The following is a 16,055-nucleotide window of genomic DNA, read 5'->3' as shown; positions in this document are numbered from 1 at the left end:
ATAGTTTCCAGATCTGGTGCCTTAACCACTAGACCAAACTGGTGCTCTACACTGAATTGTGGCTGCAAAAAAATCAAGCAACTATTGAATGGTAGCAATCCTTTTCTGTATCATTTTGCTCCCTTAAAGTGGATGTATATAAATGTATAGGTTGCTTAACCATGATTTGACTAAACCACAATTGGCTTCATTCACATAACTAACATTAGTTGAATGAATTGGTTTCATTCAAACCAACATTAAGGATGGTTTGTGTATGGTGATTTGTGTATGGTGGGAACTGTAAGTATTTTGCACTAAGGAATAATCTCATTATAGTTTAATGTGTGAACCAAGGTTTTCAGGTCAAGTTACAGAATTGCAAGTCATTTCAGTGGCTGTTTTCAAAACAAATCTAATCTGAACTGGTCAGAAAAATACTGATTTCAGTGATCACTGAAAAGAACAACCCACATATACCCTCTCCCACCCAGCAGTAGCCACCTCAAATCCTGCTATGCTCACACTCCACTTGCCTGCTGGCACCCTCTTCCACCTAGTTGGCAGTAGCCACATCTGTCTGCCAGCTCGCTTGCAAGTCACCTGGGACTTGTAACTACCTGCCAACTTCCCCATTGACTTTGGTTTTTGGAACCCTTTCAGGAAGTTGCAATGAAATGCTTGCTTAATGATCCATGATCCTCACTTAGCAATGGCATGGGGACTGCAGTGATTGCCATTACTTAGCGATGCAGTCATCTGCCATTATGACTGCATCACTTATTGATGGAAATTTCAGTCCCAATTGCCATCATAACTCAAGGCTTATATGTATCTTTAAAATGTATATATATATAATAAAAAATACATGAGAATTATTAGAAAAGTGTTTCATAAACAAAATGAAGGTTGCAGTCATTCCCTCTCTGTCTTGCAGGTATGATGGGGCTAAACCCAGCTCCTATTTTGCCTAATCCCATCAGACCCAAATTGACTCTCCTTGCCCCTGGACAAAATCCCCTGCAATCCCATTTAAACCAAAGCCTAGAAACCAGCTCACAAGACAGCCTGATGGCAGCTCTAATAAAGAAAATATAACAAGGTAAAAAACCACAAATTCAATCCTCAATCAGAGTCACTTGCCTGATTACCTCAGCATTCCATCTTTGGAATAAAGGTCTTCCCAGCACTGTTCCAGCTCCTAAAATATGCTCCATATACATATAAGATCTAGTTTTCCCTAGGATTCCCTACCCTGTAGCCCTTGACCTTTATAAAAATATTTGATTTTCCATTTTTTAGGGTTCATTTTTGTAAAGTTGGGACCCAAAAATTGTTGAATAGTTATCACATGTGTGGTGCTCTGTTAATCTACGTTTTCCACAACATAGAACCACAAGTGTTGCTGTCCACTTGTACAAAGCCATGTAGCAATATGATCTACAAGAAATCTTTATTCTCTTAATGATCATTCAAATTTTATCAATCATATTAAATGTCAAGAATCATATGGTCCTTTATAGGTGTATATATGTGTGTAAATATTGACCGCCATAGTAATGGATATAGAAATATTCCTACATATCTGAAGACACAGTTAAATGTGGTTTGTATGGATGTAGCATGTAGTAAAAAAAACACGTACTAAAGTTTATAAACCATGGTTGATAGCATGTCAGTGAATACCTTGCTTCTGATCTGTTTAGTAAGCAAATTATTTACCAGTGTGTCATGGTCTTTTACTTCAAATTATGAGCACAAATTTGATTATTTTCCAACTTTTACTCTTGTGGATGATAAATAGTAAATAGTACATTTAAATACAGCATTTACCTTTGTTAGATCTTAAAGAGATTCCAATTAAATTGATCTGATTCTTGAATTCTTGTTCAGTCATTAGGTCATGTTCAACTCAGTAGTAGGAGTCAATTGTTTTTTTACTACTGGTTCTTGATGGGCGTTGCAGGGGAAGGATACTGTAAAATCTCCATTCCCTCCCAATCAGCTGGGACTCAGGAGGCAGAGAATAGATGGGGGCAGGGCGGTCAGAGGTGGTATTTACTGGTTCTCCGAACTACTCAAAATGTCCGCTACCGGTTCTTCAGGACCTGCTGAATACCACCTCTGGTTCAACTCTTTGTGACTCCATGGACCAGAGCACACCAGGCTTCCCTGTTCTTTACTATCTCCTGGACTTCACCCAAATTCATGTTCAGTGCCATCAATGACACTATCTAACCATCTCATCCTCTGCCATCCCCTTCTCTTTTTGCCTTCAATCTTTCCCAACTCAGAGTCTTTTCCAATGAGTCATCAGTTCTCATTTAGTGGCCAAAATATTGGGGTTCATCTTCAGCATTTGTCCTTTCAAAGAAGAGTCAGGGTTGATTTCCTTTAGGATCCACTGATTTGATCTCCTTGCAGTCCAAGGACCCCGCAAGAGTCTTCACTTGAATTCTAGCCAATATGTATAGTCTAAATCATTGTCAACCTTTCCTAATTAGTACCTCATAGAAGAACAAATCTTGACCTGATGGATTGGTGAAGGCTTATAAACCAGTGTTTTTCAACCACTGTGCCGCGGCACACTAGTGTGCCGTGACATAGTGTAAGGTGTGCCGTGGGAAAAACACTTTATATATAGTCAATATAGGCACAGAGTTAAATTTTTTTAAAACATTTTCTAATGGTGGTGTGCCTCGTGATTTTTTTTCATGAAAAAAGTGTGCCTTTGCACAAAAAGGTTGAAAAACACTGTTATAAACTATAAAATCCCACTATGATAAGACACAGATGTCAAGGCAGAAAAGTTTCTGTTGGGAATTTTCTGTTGTTTCCCTTAGGTATATTTTAAAATGGGCATGCAGGTGATCCTGGTATAATGATGCTAACTAGAACTGGAAACTCCTACATTAAGCAACATGCTCATATGTTAAAAACCACATTACTGCATTACCTGGTGATGTCAGTTCCAGTTGCCATTGTTAAATGAGGACAACACAAATGTTAAGCAAGGACCTCAAAACTATGATTTCCTGCAGGTTTCTCCATTGCCTTTGTTTGTGGGAAATTCACAGGGAAAGTTGCAGATCGTGATTATATGACTACATCCATAACCACAAGGTCAGGTCATTTCTACTTGTTCAGTGATGTCACAAGTTTGAACGGTCACTGAATAAGTGATTGTTTCATCATTCTGTCTACAAATAAATTAGACAAACATTACCTATATATATCAAATATATTATACTTTTTATTATGTCTTAAACATTTTATTAGAATAAATAAATGGCAGTAGGAAGATACTCTGCTGTTATAATATAGCAATAAAACACAGAATTCAGCAGAGACTATCATGTGAATCAATCTGGCGCTTCTGTCACTGCCTTGATGACAAAGAAAAAGGAAAAGGGGGAGGCATTTCTCTATGTGTTAATCAAATACACTAATGGAAGAATGACCGTGTCATACCCAGCAGATGGCTTGTGTATTAGATTATCTTCACCTTCTGCATTTCATTTTTTTTTAAATGCATCTCCTCTTTTATTATTCCCTTTCATAGTCATATTCTCCTTCCCTCCCTCTCTCTCTTTCTCACACACACACACAGAGGTTTGGTCCATTCTTTTCACTAAAACAGAATTTGAATGGCTATATTTGACAATTGAATCTAATCACAGTGATTTCTAAACTCTAAGGTCTGAATCCAGTCAGTGTGAGTTTTTGAACAGACTTCAGTCTAAAAAAATCCTCACTACTTGCTCTCCAAGGAACTTATGGAGTAGACTGCAGCTTTAAAAAGTTTATACAGATAGTAGGTATATGTTATTTTCTTAAAGATCTTGGCTAGGCAAGTAGTTATGTTTTGTGTGAATAGCTATTCACTTTATAAACGATGAAAGAGGAATGCATAACTCAAAATTATTTAACGTGGTACATACAGAGTGACTGGAAAAAAAACATGGCATAGATCGTTTGTTCTAAATCTTTTTTAAAAAATGAGACTACATAGTCTACTGGCATAACAACATTGTAACATTCCCTTTTTTATTCATAAAAATCACAACGTCAACTTTGCCTGGTGTTTGAAACAATTTACATATTGTTGCCAAAAAAATTATATATTGTGTCCATAAAATTCTACATGGAGACTTTATTTTTACATATTCATTAATACAATTTTGGGCTTAACAGATTTGTTTAGGCAGTTTGTTTTTCTTTATGGTTCTTAAAAATAAATCCATTGACTTCTTTTGGATCTGTGCTGTTAAGAGGTAGTTATTATCAGAGTTTAATTTTCAAATAAACAGAAACAACTAAGCAAGATTATTAAATATATATATATAAACAGAGATCACTGGAATATTTCCAGGCTAAAACAACAAGACTTGGAATCCAGTAGACTGTATAATGGGATGGCTTGCTGTTTCCACCGATTACATTTTGTTGCAGTGCATTCAAAACTAAAAATACCTGAAACCCGACAAAAAGCCTGGAGGTGTCAAATGATTTGAGAAGAATGAATACAAATGCCATGCTAATTTCATACAAGTAGAAGGACTAGCTATGAGGATTGGAGTCAAGGAGAGGTAGTTACAGCTATTCTGACTAACTCAAAAGAGTTATTCAAGAGCATACACAATGAAAAGCAAATTGCAATCAAAAATGCTTGAACCATAAAATCTAGAATAATGTTGCAAGAAAATTCAACTAGTTTGAATTGGTAGTGCCCCCAACTTAAAACAAGTGAATACAAAATAATTAGTTATTTAGAATACAATAAATCTTTTTTAAGCATCTTGCATTCTTTTAGGCTCTCATCCATTTGGTAAAAGGATGTATCAATAAATTTGTTCATGTCTCTATAAATAAAATTATTTTAATTACCGTGATTGGCAATGTTCAGGAAGAGGAACATTCACATTGTAAGTCTCTGTATGTCAAAGTTGCAAAGTTGGTTCTTTTCCAGTTAGAAATTAGAGATATGACGTCTTCCTCTTATTTAAATAATGAGCTAAACCTGGATTTCACAAGTCTTGTTTACATGAGATGCTTTAATCGTCATCATTTGGTGCATAAGAAAAACCCAGGAAAGCATTTGTTGCACTGGAACTGCTGGTAGCTAAATCAGGAGTTTGAATGAGGGAATTGGGAACAGTTTCCTGAGTGAATTCTGGGTCAAAATGTTGTAGATCAGCTGGCCCAGCCTTAAAAAAGAACAATATTTTTTAAGTTTCAGGCAATAGCAACAATAAAGTAAATAGTCAGTCTTAAACCAGAGGGTGTAAAAGGCGACAAACATAGCACATGTTTTGGGATTATGCTGAATTCTACTAGTCCGTTCAACTTTGACTTGCTGTTCTCCCTTATACTGAATTGAGTTTATGTTAGGTTATGTTACTTTTTTTCTTTTCACATCAAGCACCTTCAAGTCAGTCAAACATTCCTAATTACATATCATGTTTCTGAGACAAAGTGAGAGAAAGTCCCGGGGTTATTTGTCTGGGGAGAGATGTTCCAATTATTTTCCATTCACTGGTAGAGGGGAAGGGATCCGATAGAGAAAAGGAAGCTATTTTTTTGTTCTATTTATTTATTAAGAAAATTTATATTGCTTCCCAACTCATTCACAGTGACTTGGGGAATCTTGCAGGAATTAAAAGATTACTATTTGTTTGATTCTACTATTAAGTACATTTTTTTCTGAAACATACATTTAGCACATGTGTAATTAGATTTTTAATTAATTCTAATAGGCAAACTGAATAAACTGTGATTTCTCCAAGCCATCCTTTACCTAACAACAATTTCCAGTTTTTCTTTAAAGGCAAATTGCAGCATGCCAAGACAAAATGTAAATCATGTGAATTGGCTCACTATTTCACGTCAGGAAAATCCATAACAAATTATAAAATGTAGATCCATAATCCCTGAAAGCATCCAGAATGGTTAGCTTTTTCTAATATTTCTTCACAATTGCACAAAGATTGCTTACAGCATAATAAACCACTTACTACATTAGGATCAAATGGAGGAGTGATCTTCTTATTATACAAATCATCCCAGTTTATTGGAGCGAAGAACATATGGTTTTTTATTTCAAGCTGTAAAAAAAGTAAAATAAAGTTGAGCTGTTATTTGCCAGAAGGGTTTCCAAAACTGTGCTGTGCTTATGTTTATACCTAGCTGCAATGAATCATTGATCTAAATTTACTTACCGTAAATAGTTTCCTAAAATATGTTTGCTAATTGTAAAGATAAACAATTGTAAACAATTGTAAATTGTTATACAGAGGCTAATTGTACTAAACGTGTACACAATTAAACCCTGGAATGAATTCAGGCTCAAGCCTACTCAGTAACAATAAGGACAGCAAGCTGTCAGTGTTCCTCCCATAGGTTATCAAAAAGTCAGACCTCTAGAGAAACCACAGAAGTGCCCTCTCATCAAGTATTCTGTCTCTGTATTGCAAAGATGTATGAAGCAAAAGCTCAAGGCTTCCAAATTGTCAGGAAAATCCCCAGTCAATTCCCAACCCTCAATCCCTTCAAATCCCCATCCTTCTGGTAACTCCCAGATTCTAACAGACTCCTAAGATGGACCATTCTAATAGGTTCCTTGCTTTGGCGGAGGTCTAGGAAAACTAAAATTCTCAGTCTGAATAGAAAGTGATCTAATCATGATAAAATAAAGACCAGATCAAATATCTTATCTATGTACCAGATCAAATATCTATCTATCATCTATCTATCTATCTATCTATCTATCTATCTATCTATCTATCTATCTATCTATCATCTATCTATCTATCTATCTATCTATCTATCTATCTATCTATCTATCTATCTATCTATCTATCTATCTATATGTCAGAGCTATAATTTACTGGAGGGTAGGGACTTACACCCTTTTTTAGGTAATGGAAGTTGAAATCATCCTAAAAGGTATTTCTTGAAACTGTCTCTCATCAGCCCTAAGGTCCAGGAGCTCACAAAGGGCCATTGAGGCAATCAGGACACCCAACTTGTGTCTGCAGCACAACCTAACATACAAGCAGTTGGAACTAATCACCTCGATGACTCAGAATTCTTTAGGGATTTCATAAGCTTCACCTTCTAACACCACCCTAAATTCTTTACTTTAAAAGTGGCACAACTTTCTGAGCACACATTTAACTCTTTGCACAAACTCTCAAACAGTATATTAACAATAATTTAAGAAGCAGCATAATGTACAAAATTGTGCTAAAAAGTGCACTGAGATATAAATGTAGATGCAGAAGTACATTTAAGTGTGCAATGGAAATGACCATTAGTTTTCCTTGTTCTGTATACTGTATGCCCACCCTTAAAATTGATATAGCAAAATATGAAAGTTTCCATAAATCTACTGAATATATAGCCCAATCTAATCTGCTCTTTGCACTTCTTAAATTCCAAATTGTTTAATTATTTAAGCTGTTTGTATTGCATATTTATGAAGCAACAAATTATATTTGTAGCATTCCAAAATGCAGAAAGTATATATTATTTAAAAAAAAATTGTGCTTGGATGAAAGTGAAGATAGTGCTAAAGGAGTAGCAGTGATGGGACACAGTAAATAACAAAAATAGTACAAAGCATTGTTAAATCTCACACACACTGTTACAGATTTAAAAGTAGGATCAAGTTTTTAGCAGGACAAGATCCCTACGGTTCCAAGAATAAGCAGTTATCACATACAAAATCGGTCTTGGCTCCAAGCCTCTTCTTCTGATCTTTATGAAGAAGTCCTTGTAGGATATCACAAGCTGCTATCGTCTTGGTTCCTTGAATCTGAAGTGGTTTGTGCAGGATATTCTCATACATCTGTGACATATCCCGGCTGTAAAATGGAGGCTGACAGTGAAAATAGGAAAAGGCCATTAGCATAAAGTACAATGTAAATTTGTATCATGTTTAGATAATATGCAATTCATGCTGTTTCTTGTATAAGTTCAATGGAAGAAATGTATGCTATTATAGTTTGTTTAAAATAAATTACTGAATGAACAATTCAAAACTTGGACCATCATATTTGTCTGAAATAGTATAGGGTTTCTTGCCTAAGTAGGGTGTTGGACTAGAAGACCTCCAAGGTCCCTTCCAAATTCTATTCTATTCTATTCCTATTCCTTTTCTCTATTCTATTCTATTTCTATCCCATCCCATCCCATTCTATTCCATTCCATTCTATTTTCATTGTAGATGAAAAATGTAGGGCAACCACTAGATGGCAGCAAACGTTTACAGGAAAAGCACAAAAACTATATGTTCAGTTTAGCTTTGATAGCCCTAAAGAACAGCTAAGGGAAGATTAAGTGTGTGTGCTCCACAATAAGTTCAGTTGTATTCATATAATCCTGCTTCCAAACATACAATCATCTGCATCGCTAATATGCTGACAGACTTAACATATGCAAGAACTCAGGCACACTTTAATTAATTGATCAATTGAGCACCTGACAAATGATTTGAAGACACTGTTATCCAAATTCCACCTATACTGGAATATGATAAACTTGGCTAATTATACTAGCGTACAGGGATAAGCAACACGAGATAAGGTTCTAATAACACTCTAAGGCAGCGTTTCTCAACCTTGGCAACATGAAGATGTGTGGACTTCAACTCCCAGAATTCTCTAGCTAGGTTGCTTAGAGAATCCTGGAAGTTGAAGTCCAGACATCTTAAACTTCTAAGATTGAGAAATAGCGTGCTATGGAATTGAGCATCATATATATTTTCCAATATTGCCATTCTAATTAAGACAACTGATAAGCTTTGATATTGCCTCCCAATGATGATATTTCTTGTCTCTTTGTCCAAAGAAATCAGCTTTGTTTATACATTAGAATGAAAAGCCATTCCCAGGTCATGTTAGCCTCCACTTCAGAAGTAAAACTTACCAAGCCAAATAGCATTTCATAAAGCACGGCTCCAAGGCACCACCAGTCAACAGTTCGGTCATAAGGCTGCTTTTTAAGTACTTCTGGGGCCAAGTACTGTTAAATATGTAGAAATTTTAATAATAATAATAATAATATGTCATTATATATACAAAACACCGGACAAAGGATTGCAAAAGCCAAATTTATTTTCTTTATTGGAAGTAATAAGAAAACGTATTTATTTAAGTGGTAATGATTCATCTATATAAGTATTTCTTAAAGTTTGTCCTGAGACCCCTGAGGACCTCCCCAAGACTCCCTCAGAGAGAGAAAAATTTGAAGATATTTGCAAAAATTTTAAACAATGCCTCTCTTCTCATTGTTATTTTTTATTTGTAAAAAATATGAGTTTTTCATATTTTTTTAAATTAATGTTAATCTCTAATGGCTTGAATACTACCATGTTTCCCCCCAAAATAAGACCCAGTCTTATTTTCTTTTGGGCCTCAAAATAAGCACTAGGGCTTATTTTGGGGAAAACATGCTTTAAGGGTGATGAGCCTGGCTAGGCGCCCTGCCTCCTGGTGCACATACAAGAGCCAGCAAGCACACGGGGACTGACAGTATCCGGCAGCCCTCCGGTCCCTTGTTTGGTGCACTCTGGGGCTGCGTAGAGCAGAAAGCGTGGAGCAGAAGGCAGGTGATCCCAATGTGCCACATGGACTGCAGGCAATCTGAGAGATGCAAAGATGAGCTTCCTGTGGCTGGCTGTTGCTCTGGCGCACTACTGCTCAGTTTTCCTGCAGCCTACGCAGCAAGACCATATCACCTGCCCCTCCCGCATGCCTCTGCCTCTGTTTGCTGCCAGTGTTGCCATGCAAAGACAAGCCACCCACAGTCACCCACTACTCCAGCAACCCGCTGCTTGACTTTGCCACAGCCCACGCACTGCATCTGGATTGCCTGCCTCCCTCTGCCTCTGCTTCCATCTGCTGCTTGCACAGGTACTCAGTTCACCTGTGCTGCATGGCTGAAACTACTGCCAAATGCAGTCAACCCACTTGCATTCACTGCCTCCTATGCTGGTCATGCCAACTCCCCCTTCACTAGGGCTTATTTTTAGGGTAGGGCTTATATTAGATGCACAGGTAAAAACCCAGGCTAGGGCTTATTTGGGGGGTATTTCATATTTTGGGGAAACAGTATTAATTTACATTCTTCAATAAATAAATATTCTACATGCATCAATTTTTATTTTTGATAGAATAAATATGAATAAATATAACCCATAGACACAAGCTCTTTTGGAATCCTCCATAATTTTTAAAAGTAGGGAAAGTTCCTGAAAGTAAACAAATTAAGAAACACTATATCATACTTCTGGTGTGCCACAAAAAGTAGATGTTGTTTCTTCTGGCTCCATTCCTTCTTTGCAAAGTCCAAAATCTGTCAGAACAATGTGACCCTGAAGGATTAGAGAGAAATTTCAGTCTTCTTGGTGTATTTCAAAATAGACAACAAAACAAATAGGCTTTTCTATTCTGGAGCAGGTAATATTTTCCTTTGTTCTTTTAGTAATATTTTTATCAAAACATAACCCAGGCTGTGGGTCCTGAGCAGAAGTTTACTAGCAAAATATTAGTTAATAAAAACTAGCAGCTTCCACCACAACTCAGAAGCAGTAACTGGGGAAAGCCTGGGCCACCATTTCACAAGTCACTTCTCACACGTGGCATCCTTTTAATTATATATCTCTCATACTTGACACGGCATGCAAATGTTTCATCATAAACTACTGGAAACTACAGGAGGTAATTGTTAGACATTATTAAACCTGGTCGCTCTTAACAATGACAATTGTAAATTACAATTGTAATTTTCTCCACATGCCAACACTAAACATACCTGAGAATCCAAAAGAATATTTTCTGGTTTCAAGTCCCTTTTTTTAAAAAAAGGAGAGAAAGGAATTGATGTTTATATGGTACAAGAGGGATAGACAGAAAACAGATCCATATCTCTTGCAGCAACATATAGATTTCCATTCAGCCATCCCAAATGCAGTGGCGCAACAAAGAAACCTTAAGGGAGCCTGTTCTAGCTTTCAAACTTCTTGAGGACATCCTTAATGTATTTTTTCAATATGCTAGACTTCAGTTCCCATAATTCCTATGCAACATAATCACATCATCTGAAGGGATACCAAGCTGGGGAAGATAATGTTAAAATGATTGGTAAGTTCCAAATTATCATTTTCAACTAATGATTTCAATTGACTCAGATGTCCATCTTGTGGTAAAGTGATAGCCTCTTTGTCTCTCTCTTTCTCCCTCTCTGTCAGATTTTTATTCCTGGCAATTGCCTAGACAAGTCCCATTGGGTTTTTGGCAAGATTTCAGAAGTGGTTTGTCATTTCCTTCTTCCTTGAACTGAGACAGTCACTACCCCAAGGTCACTAAGCTGGTTCCATGCCTAAGACAGGACTAGAACTCCCAGACTTCCAGATTCTGGTCTGATGCCTTAACCACTATTCTAAACTGGCTCTGAATGGCATATTCTTAGATATCCAATAATGAAACACTTGGATTTGTCAGCGGGTCTTTGGGGCTTTTCTAGGACAAATATATTTCTAAATAAATGCCAAAATCTCAGAGAAACTAGCCCCATTTTATTTTGCTCACAAGCAGCCAAACCTACCTATTCTGTTAATTCACATGTTGATATGTTTTGCAGCAATCCATAGGATCACTACCTGCTCTGATGCCCAACATAATTTACCTGTATATGATATTCAGTGAGTGAAGGTAGCCAACCGCACTGGCCATTTCTGCTGCATAGAAGCGAGCTCGAGGTTCACGGAAACAGCGCTCCCTTTGTAGGTGGAAGAATAACTAGAAGCAGACAGATAAAAACTTAGGAAAGGAGCATAATGTTTCATAAACCCTCTTTTTATTTAATAGAATCGAGAGATAGTAATAGCACTTAGACTTATATACAACTTCCAGGGGTGAAATGCTACTGGTTCGGACTGGTTCGCCCAAACCGGTAGTAAAACAACGCTACCAGTTCGGGCGAACTGGTATTTCTGTGATGCACGATTTGTATTAGCTAGAAAGCAGGATTTCCTGCTTTTTAGCTAATCTAAATAACATGGCACAGTGGATTCTTCCCCTTTCTGTTCACTTACCTTTGCAGGCACCCTCGATAGAAGGCTCCACCCACCCGCCCGGACATCATCACATCCATTTTTGATGCTCTGCGCATGCATGGAAGGTCCCGCGCATGTGCGGAGGTGGAAAGCGTGCACTCACATTTGCGAACCAGTAGCAAAGGTAAGTAGATTTCACCCCTGATCGCTTCATAGTGTTTTACAACCCTCTCTAAGCAGTTTCTAGTCAGCATATTGTCCCCAACAGTCTGGGTCCAGTATCATACACCCTGCTGAAACAAATTTAGCAGTTTCATTTAGGCATTCCCACTTGGAAAGTTGGAAGAATTATTTTCCCCACTTTTAAATGAATTGATTTTGCTTTCATTAGTAACGTTTAATATCTTGGGGAGTATCAATATTCATCAAGGGGAAGACTAGAGCCTACCGGTAATTCCTAGTCCAACACTTTAACCATTCTACCTTGACGGCTGCAATTTTAATGCATTCTTTATTATGAGTTTGGTTGTTGTTTTCATTGTAAACTGTTTCAAGATGCTTTAACATGGGAAATAATATACATATGTTGTAAATAATAATGCTAAATATTATTTATGCAATCACAGTTATGTAAACAGATCACTGTCTAATTTTAACACAATTTCATAGGAAACTGCTCCAGTATTTTATAAAGGTAGTTCTCGACTTATGACCGGATCGCTTGGTGACCTTTTGATGTTATGACAGACTCCCCCAAAGATACTTACAACCTGGTTTTGAATGTCTGACAGCCACTATCTCTTGCAATCACGTGACTGCATTTTGGGTCCTTGGCAACCAGTCCCCATTTATGGCTATTTTCAGCATCGTGCAGTCATCTGCATACATTCCAACAATGAATTCCAACTCTACAAAGATGTAGACCTTTATGGCGATCCATGGCTGTTAGCCCTGATAGCAGTGTAATTGTCTCAGTCATCTGTTGTGAGATTAGTGGACTTCCTTTTGCAGTTGGTAGGCCACTATGGGACAGACTGCTGGATTAGATGGGCTTATGTTTTTTCTACACTAATGCATCAGGCATCATGTTCTACACTCAATTTCCCAATAAGAAAAAAAATGCAAAACTTAACGCAAAGTTTGTTGTATGGATGATAATGAAAATGCACATTGTGAAAGCCCTTGATTTGCTTTCTCCACAAATGGGAATGTTTGAATTGGTTTCCACATTTTTTTATTTTGGATTAGTTTTAAATTGTTTCTCTCCAATCAGGATTTGTGACGTTTTTGATGAAAACTGACATTTATTCCCAGGTTTTGGCAAAAACATCCTATAGTGAACATTAGTCACTTAATGACCACAGCATTTGTTTGATGACTGCAGTGTTTGCCTCATGCCCACCATGTTCATTTTATGACTGCTACGAAAAAGGAAGCAAAAGTTGGTGACCTGTTTTATGGCCGTCACAACTTATGACCATAATTCTAGGCTCAATTAAGGCTGTAAGTCAAGGACTACCTTCAGTTGTAGTCTTCTGTCCAAGGTTGATTCAGTTATCATCCAGTCATGCACTGAATCATTCACAGGAGTGAAGGAGAACATGACAATGTAGTTTAGATTGTAAATGAAATCTTCCAATGATGCTAGGATTTTGAAAAACAGCACCGACAGATACTTGCCTCTCCTCCGTTTACATAATCCAGTACAAAGTAGAGTTTCTCCTTGGTCTGGAAAGAATAGTGGAGCCCCACAAGGAAAGGATGTTTCACATTCTTCAGGAGCACATTACGTTCTGCCATTATGTGGTTTTGCTATCAAGAGCCAAGAAGGACAAAAATGCAAATATGCAAGTTAGGGTGTTTTTTTTTTTTAAGATATAGCAAAAAGAATTACAGAAATTGGAGAAGATTTGAAGGAGGGATCACTCAAAGGTTTTTCTTGCTATTTTCTGTCAATTTTAGCAGAGTATTGTGGTTTTTTTTTAAAGAGACCGTAGAAAGGAAGAAAGAGTTAATGTAGTATACCTTCTATGGCTTTTTTCTTTCTTTTTTGTTATAAATGGAATATATTAGAAGAATCCACTAAAGGCATGCAAATGATATGGCTTTCAAGCCAAGTATTGTGTGCAATCTGCCAACTATTCATAAGGTTCTGTATGCACAGCTCACTTTTCCTCCATTTTGTTATCACCTTTACTACAGTGCCTTAGAAACAGAACAGAAGAAAAGCATACAGGAAAGTCTGTTCTTTCTGCTATGGAGGGTTAAGAAGGAAGTGGAGGGCAAATCTGGTTTTCAGTGATCCTTGGGTTTTTTTCGAGGGTGGGTGGTGGGTGTTGCTTACAATGCAGTGGTGGGATTCAAAAATACCACCTCTTTTACAATGACTATCACTGGATGGTAGCATAAGAGCATGAGGGATCATTCCAGTAACAAATGCAAGAGTTTTCTTATGCATGATAGACTTGATGGATAGATCAAGTTCCTAACTGGATCAGAAGACAGTAGCATAAAATAGTTCCTAAAGCCTAGAAACTATTATCATATATTGCTACTAAATTCTTTGTAGAAATATACACATGCAAACATACATTTTATATGTCTACCAACATGACTGTTGCACATGCTAAAATATAATCGGTATCTTTCATTTGGTTAAAAAAATATCATACTATAGGGGAAGGCAGAAGTGGCAAAATATTCTGTACTCAATGTAAACAAAATACGATATGTTTCAAACCTACCTCTTTTTTCTTAAGGATGGACTTTTTCTGCAAAACTTTTATAGCATAGAATCTTCCATCAGACTTGTGTTTGGACAAAAGGACCTGCAATAGAAATGAGAGATCAAGAAGCTTCCACTGTAACAAAAAATTGGAGGCAAAACCCAATACTTAATTGAAAATATTTGAGATTATAATCTGGGAAAATAACAGTAACCTATGACTGGTTAATCTATTCCATTTATTAATGCTTACTGTTTTCAATAAGACAGGCTAAATTGAGATATTCATTTTAAAAAGTAAAATAAATTCTCTGGAATTTCTAAATGGAATTTAAGAAATTGGACTTTTAATATGGAACTATAACTGTGTGAGCCCAATGCCTTTGCATACCTTCATCTGGTATGCTACCTGGGCCAGCTCTGCTGTTTCCTAGATTGGGAAGTATTTCGGATAATCTCTCACAACCTGTTCACCTTGCAGCTTGACTACCGCAATATACTCTACACGAGGCTGTCCTTGAGGACCATATAGAAGCTTCAGTTGGTCCAGAATTAGTATGAACACTGATGGTCTGGATTCCTTGATTAAACAATACAATCTATTGAGACCTCAGGAGTGCATCTTCTCTGTAGCAGTGCTGCCCTCTGGAACAAGGTTCTACCCAAGATCTGGATGGCCTTTACCCTATTGGTGTTTCAAAGAACCGTGAAGACTTAGCTCTTCACCCAGGCCTCTTGCAAGGGTAATTGAAGCTCCTTTCTGGGCAGAAAGAGGGAAACTGGAGTAATCTGATAGACATTGTAGGAGGAAAGCTGAGTTAGTCTCTTGTGGCAAAAAACAAAAATCAACAGTCTGGTAGCACCTTTTCTAACAAATTTTATTAAAAGGCATAAGCTTTTGTGAGATGCATCTGATGAAATGAACTGCTACTCATGAAAGCTTATGCCTTTTAATACATTTCATTAGCCAGAAAAGATGCTATCAGACCACTGATAATAATCTCAGTGAACCCAAGCTGGCAGCAACAATAAAATCATTTCACTGGAGTATTGATCTTCTAGGAGATCAATAATATTCTCAGAGAAATAGATGATTGAAATGTCTAGGTCAAACACCGTCACCACCATTCCAAAAACACCTGTCTGAGATATCAGAAGAGCTGATTTGAAATACAGAGAAAAATATCTTAAACCAGAAAGTTCTCAGTGTTATTGTGCTTATGGATCTTTCCTGCTTTTTGCAGTCCTGAGCCAAATAGAATTTGATCCTTTTTTCAAATCAAATCTTTATTA

At 37.0% G+C, this 16,055-nt stretch overlaps 1 protein-coding gene and 1 long non-coding RNA gene across 5 annotated transcripts in view; one reads left to right on the top strand and one right to left on the bottom strand.

The window, feature by feature from the left end:
• Positions 1–3,991: 3,991 nt before the first annotated feature.
• The window catches only part of SGK2 (serum/glucocorticoid regulated kinase 2), a 40,138-nt gene continuing 28,074 nt past the window's right edge, over positions 3,992–16,055 (bottom strand). For all 4 annotated transcript variants that reach the window (XM_014058434.2, XM_087720353.1, XM_014058436.2 and 1 more), the window contains 9 exons: positions 14,782–14,865; positions 13,718–13,849; positions 11,668–11,780; positions 10,795–10,831; positions 10,268–10,354; positions 8,908–9,003; positions 7,703–7,858; positions 5,994–6,083; positions 3,992–5,186 (listed from right to left, as the gene is read on the bottom strand). In XM_014058434.2, coding sequence (XP_013913909.2) covers positions 5,034–5,186; positions 5,994–6,083; positions 7,703–7,858; positions 8,908–9,003; positions 10,268–10,354; positions 10,795–10,831; positions 11,668–11,780; positions 13,718–13,849; positions 14,782–14,865 — 948 coding nt within the window. In that variant the 3' untranslated portion in view covers positions 3,992–5,033. The remainder of the gene's footprint in view (positions 5,187–5,993; positions 6,084–7,702; positions 7,859–8,907; positions 9,004–10,267; positions 10,355–10,794; positions 10,832–11,667; positions 11,781–13,717; positions 13,850–14,781; positions 14,866–16,055) is intronic.
• The window catches only part of LOC148044710 (uncharacterized), a 40,875-nt gene continuing 36,908 nt past the window's right edge, over positions 12,089–16,055 (top strand). Inside the window, exon 1 of the long non-coding RNA XR_015697350.1 lies at positions 12,089–12,221. This is a non-coding gene — a long non-coding RNA (uncharacterized LOC148044710). The remainder of the gene's footprint in view (positions 12,222–16,055) is intronic.

This window comes from Thamnophis sirtalis, unplaced genomic scaffold (assembly GCF_051295495.1).
Source record: "Thamnophis sirtalis isolate CommonGarterSnake01/CBP01778 unplaced genomic scaffold, rThaSir2_p1.2 scaffold_7, whole genome shotgun sequence".
Taxonomy (NCBI): domain Eukaryota; kingdom Metazoa; phylum Chordata; class Lepidosauria; order Squamata; family Natricidae; genus Thamnophis; species Thamnophis sirtalis.
Note: the sequence above shows the minus strand (reverse complement) of the source record. Positions and strands in the feature narration are given on the sequence as shown.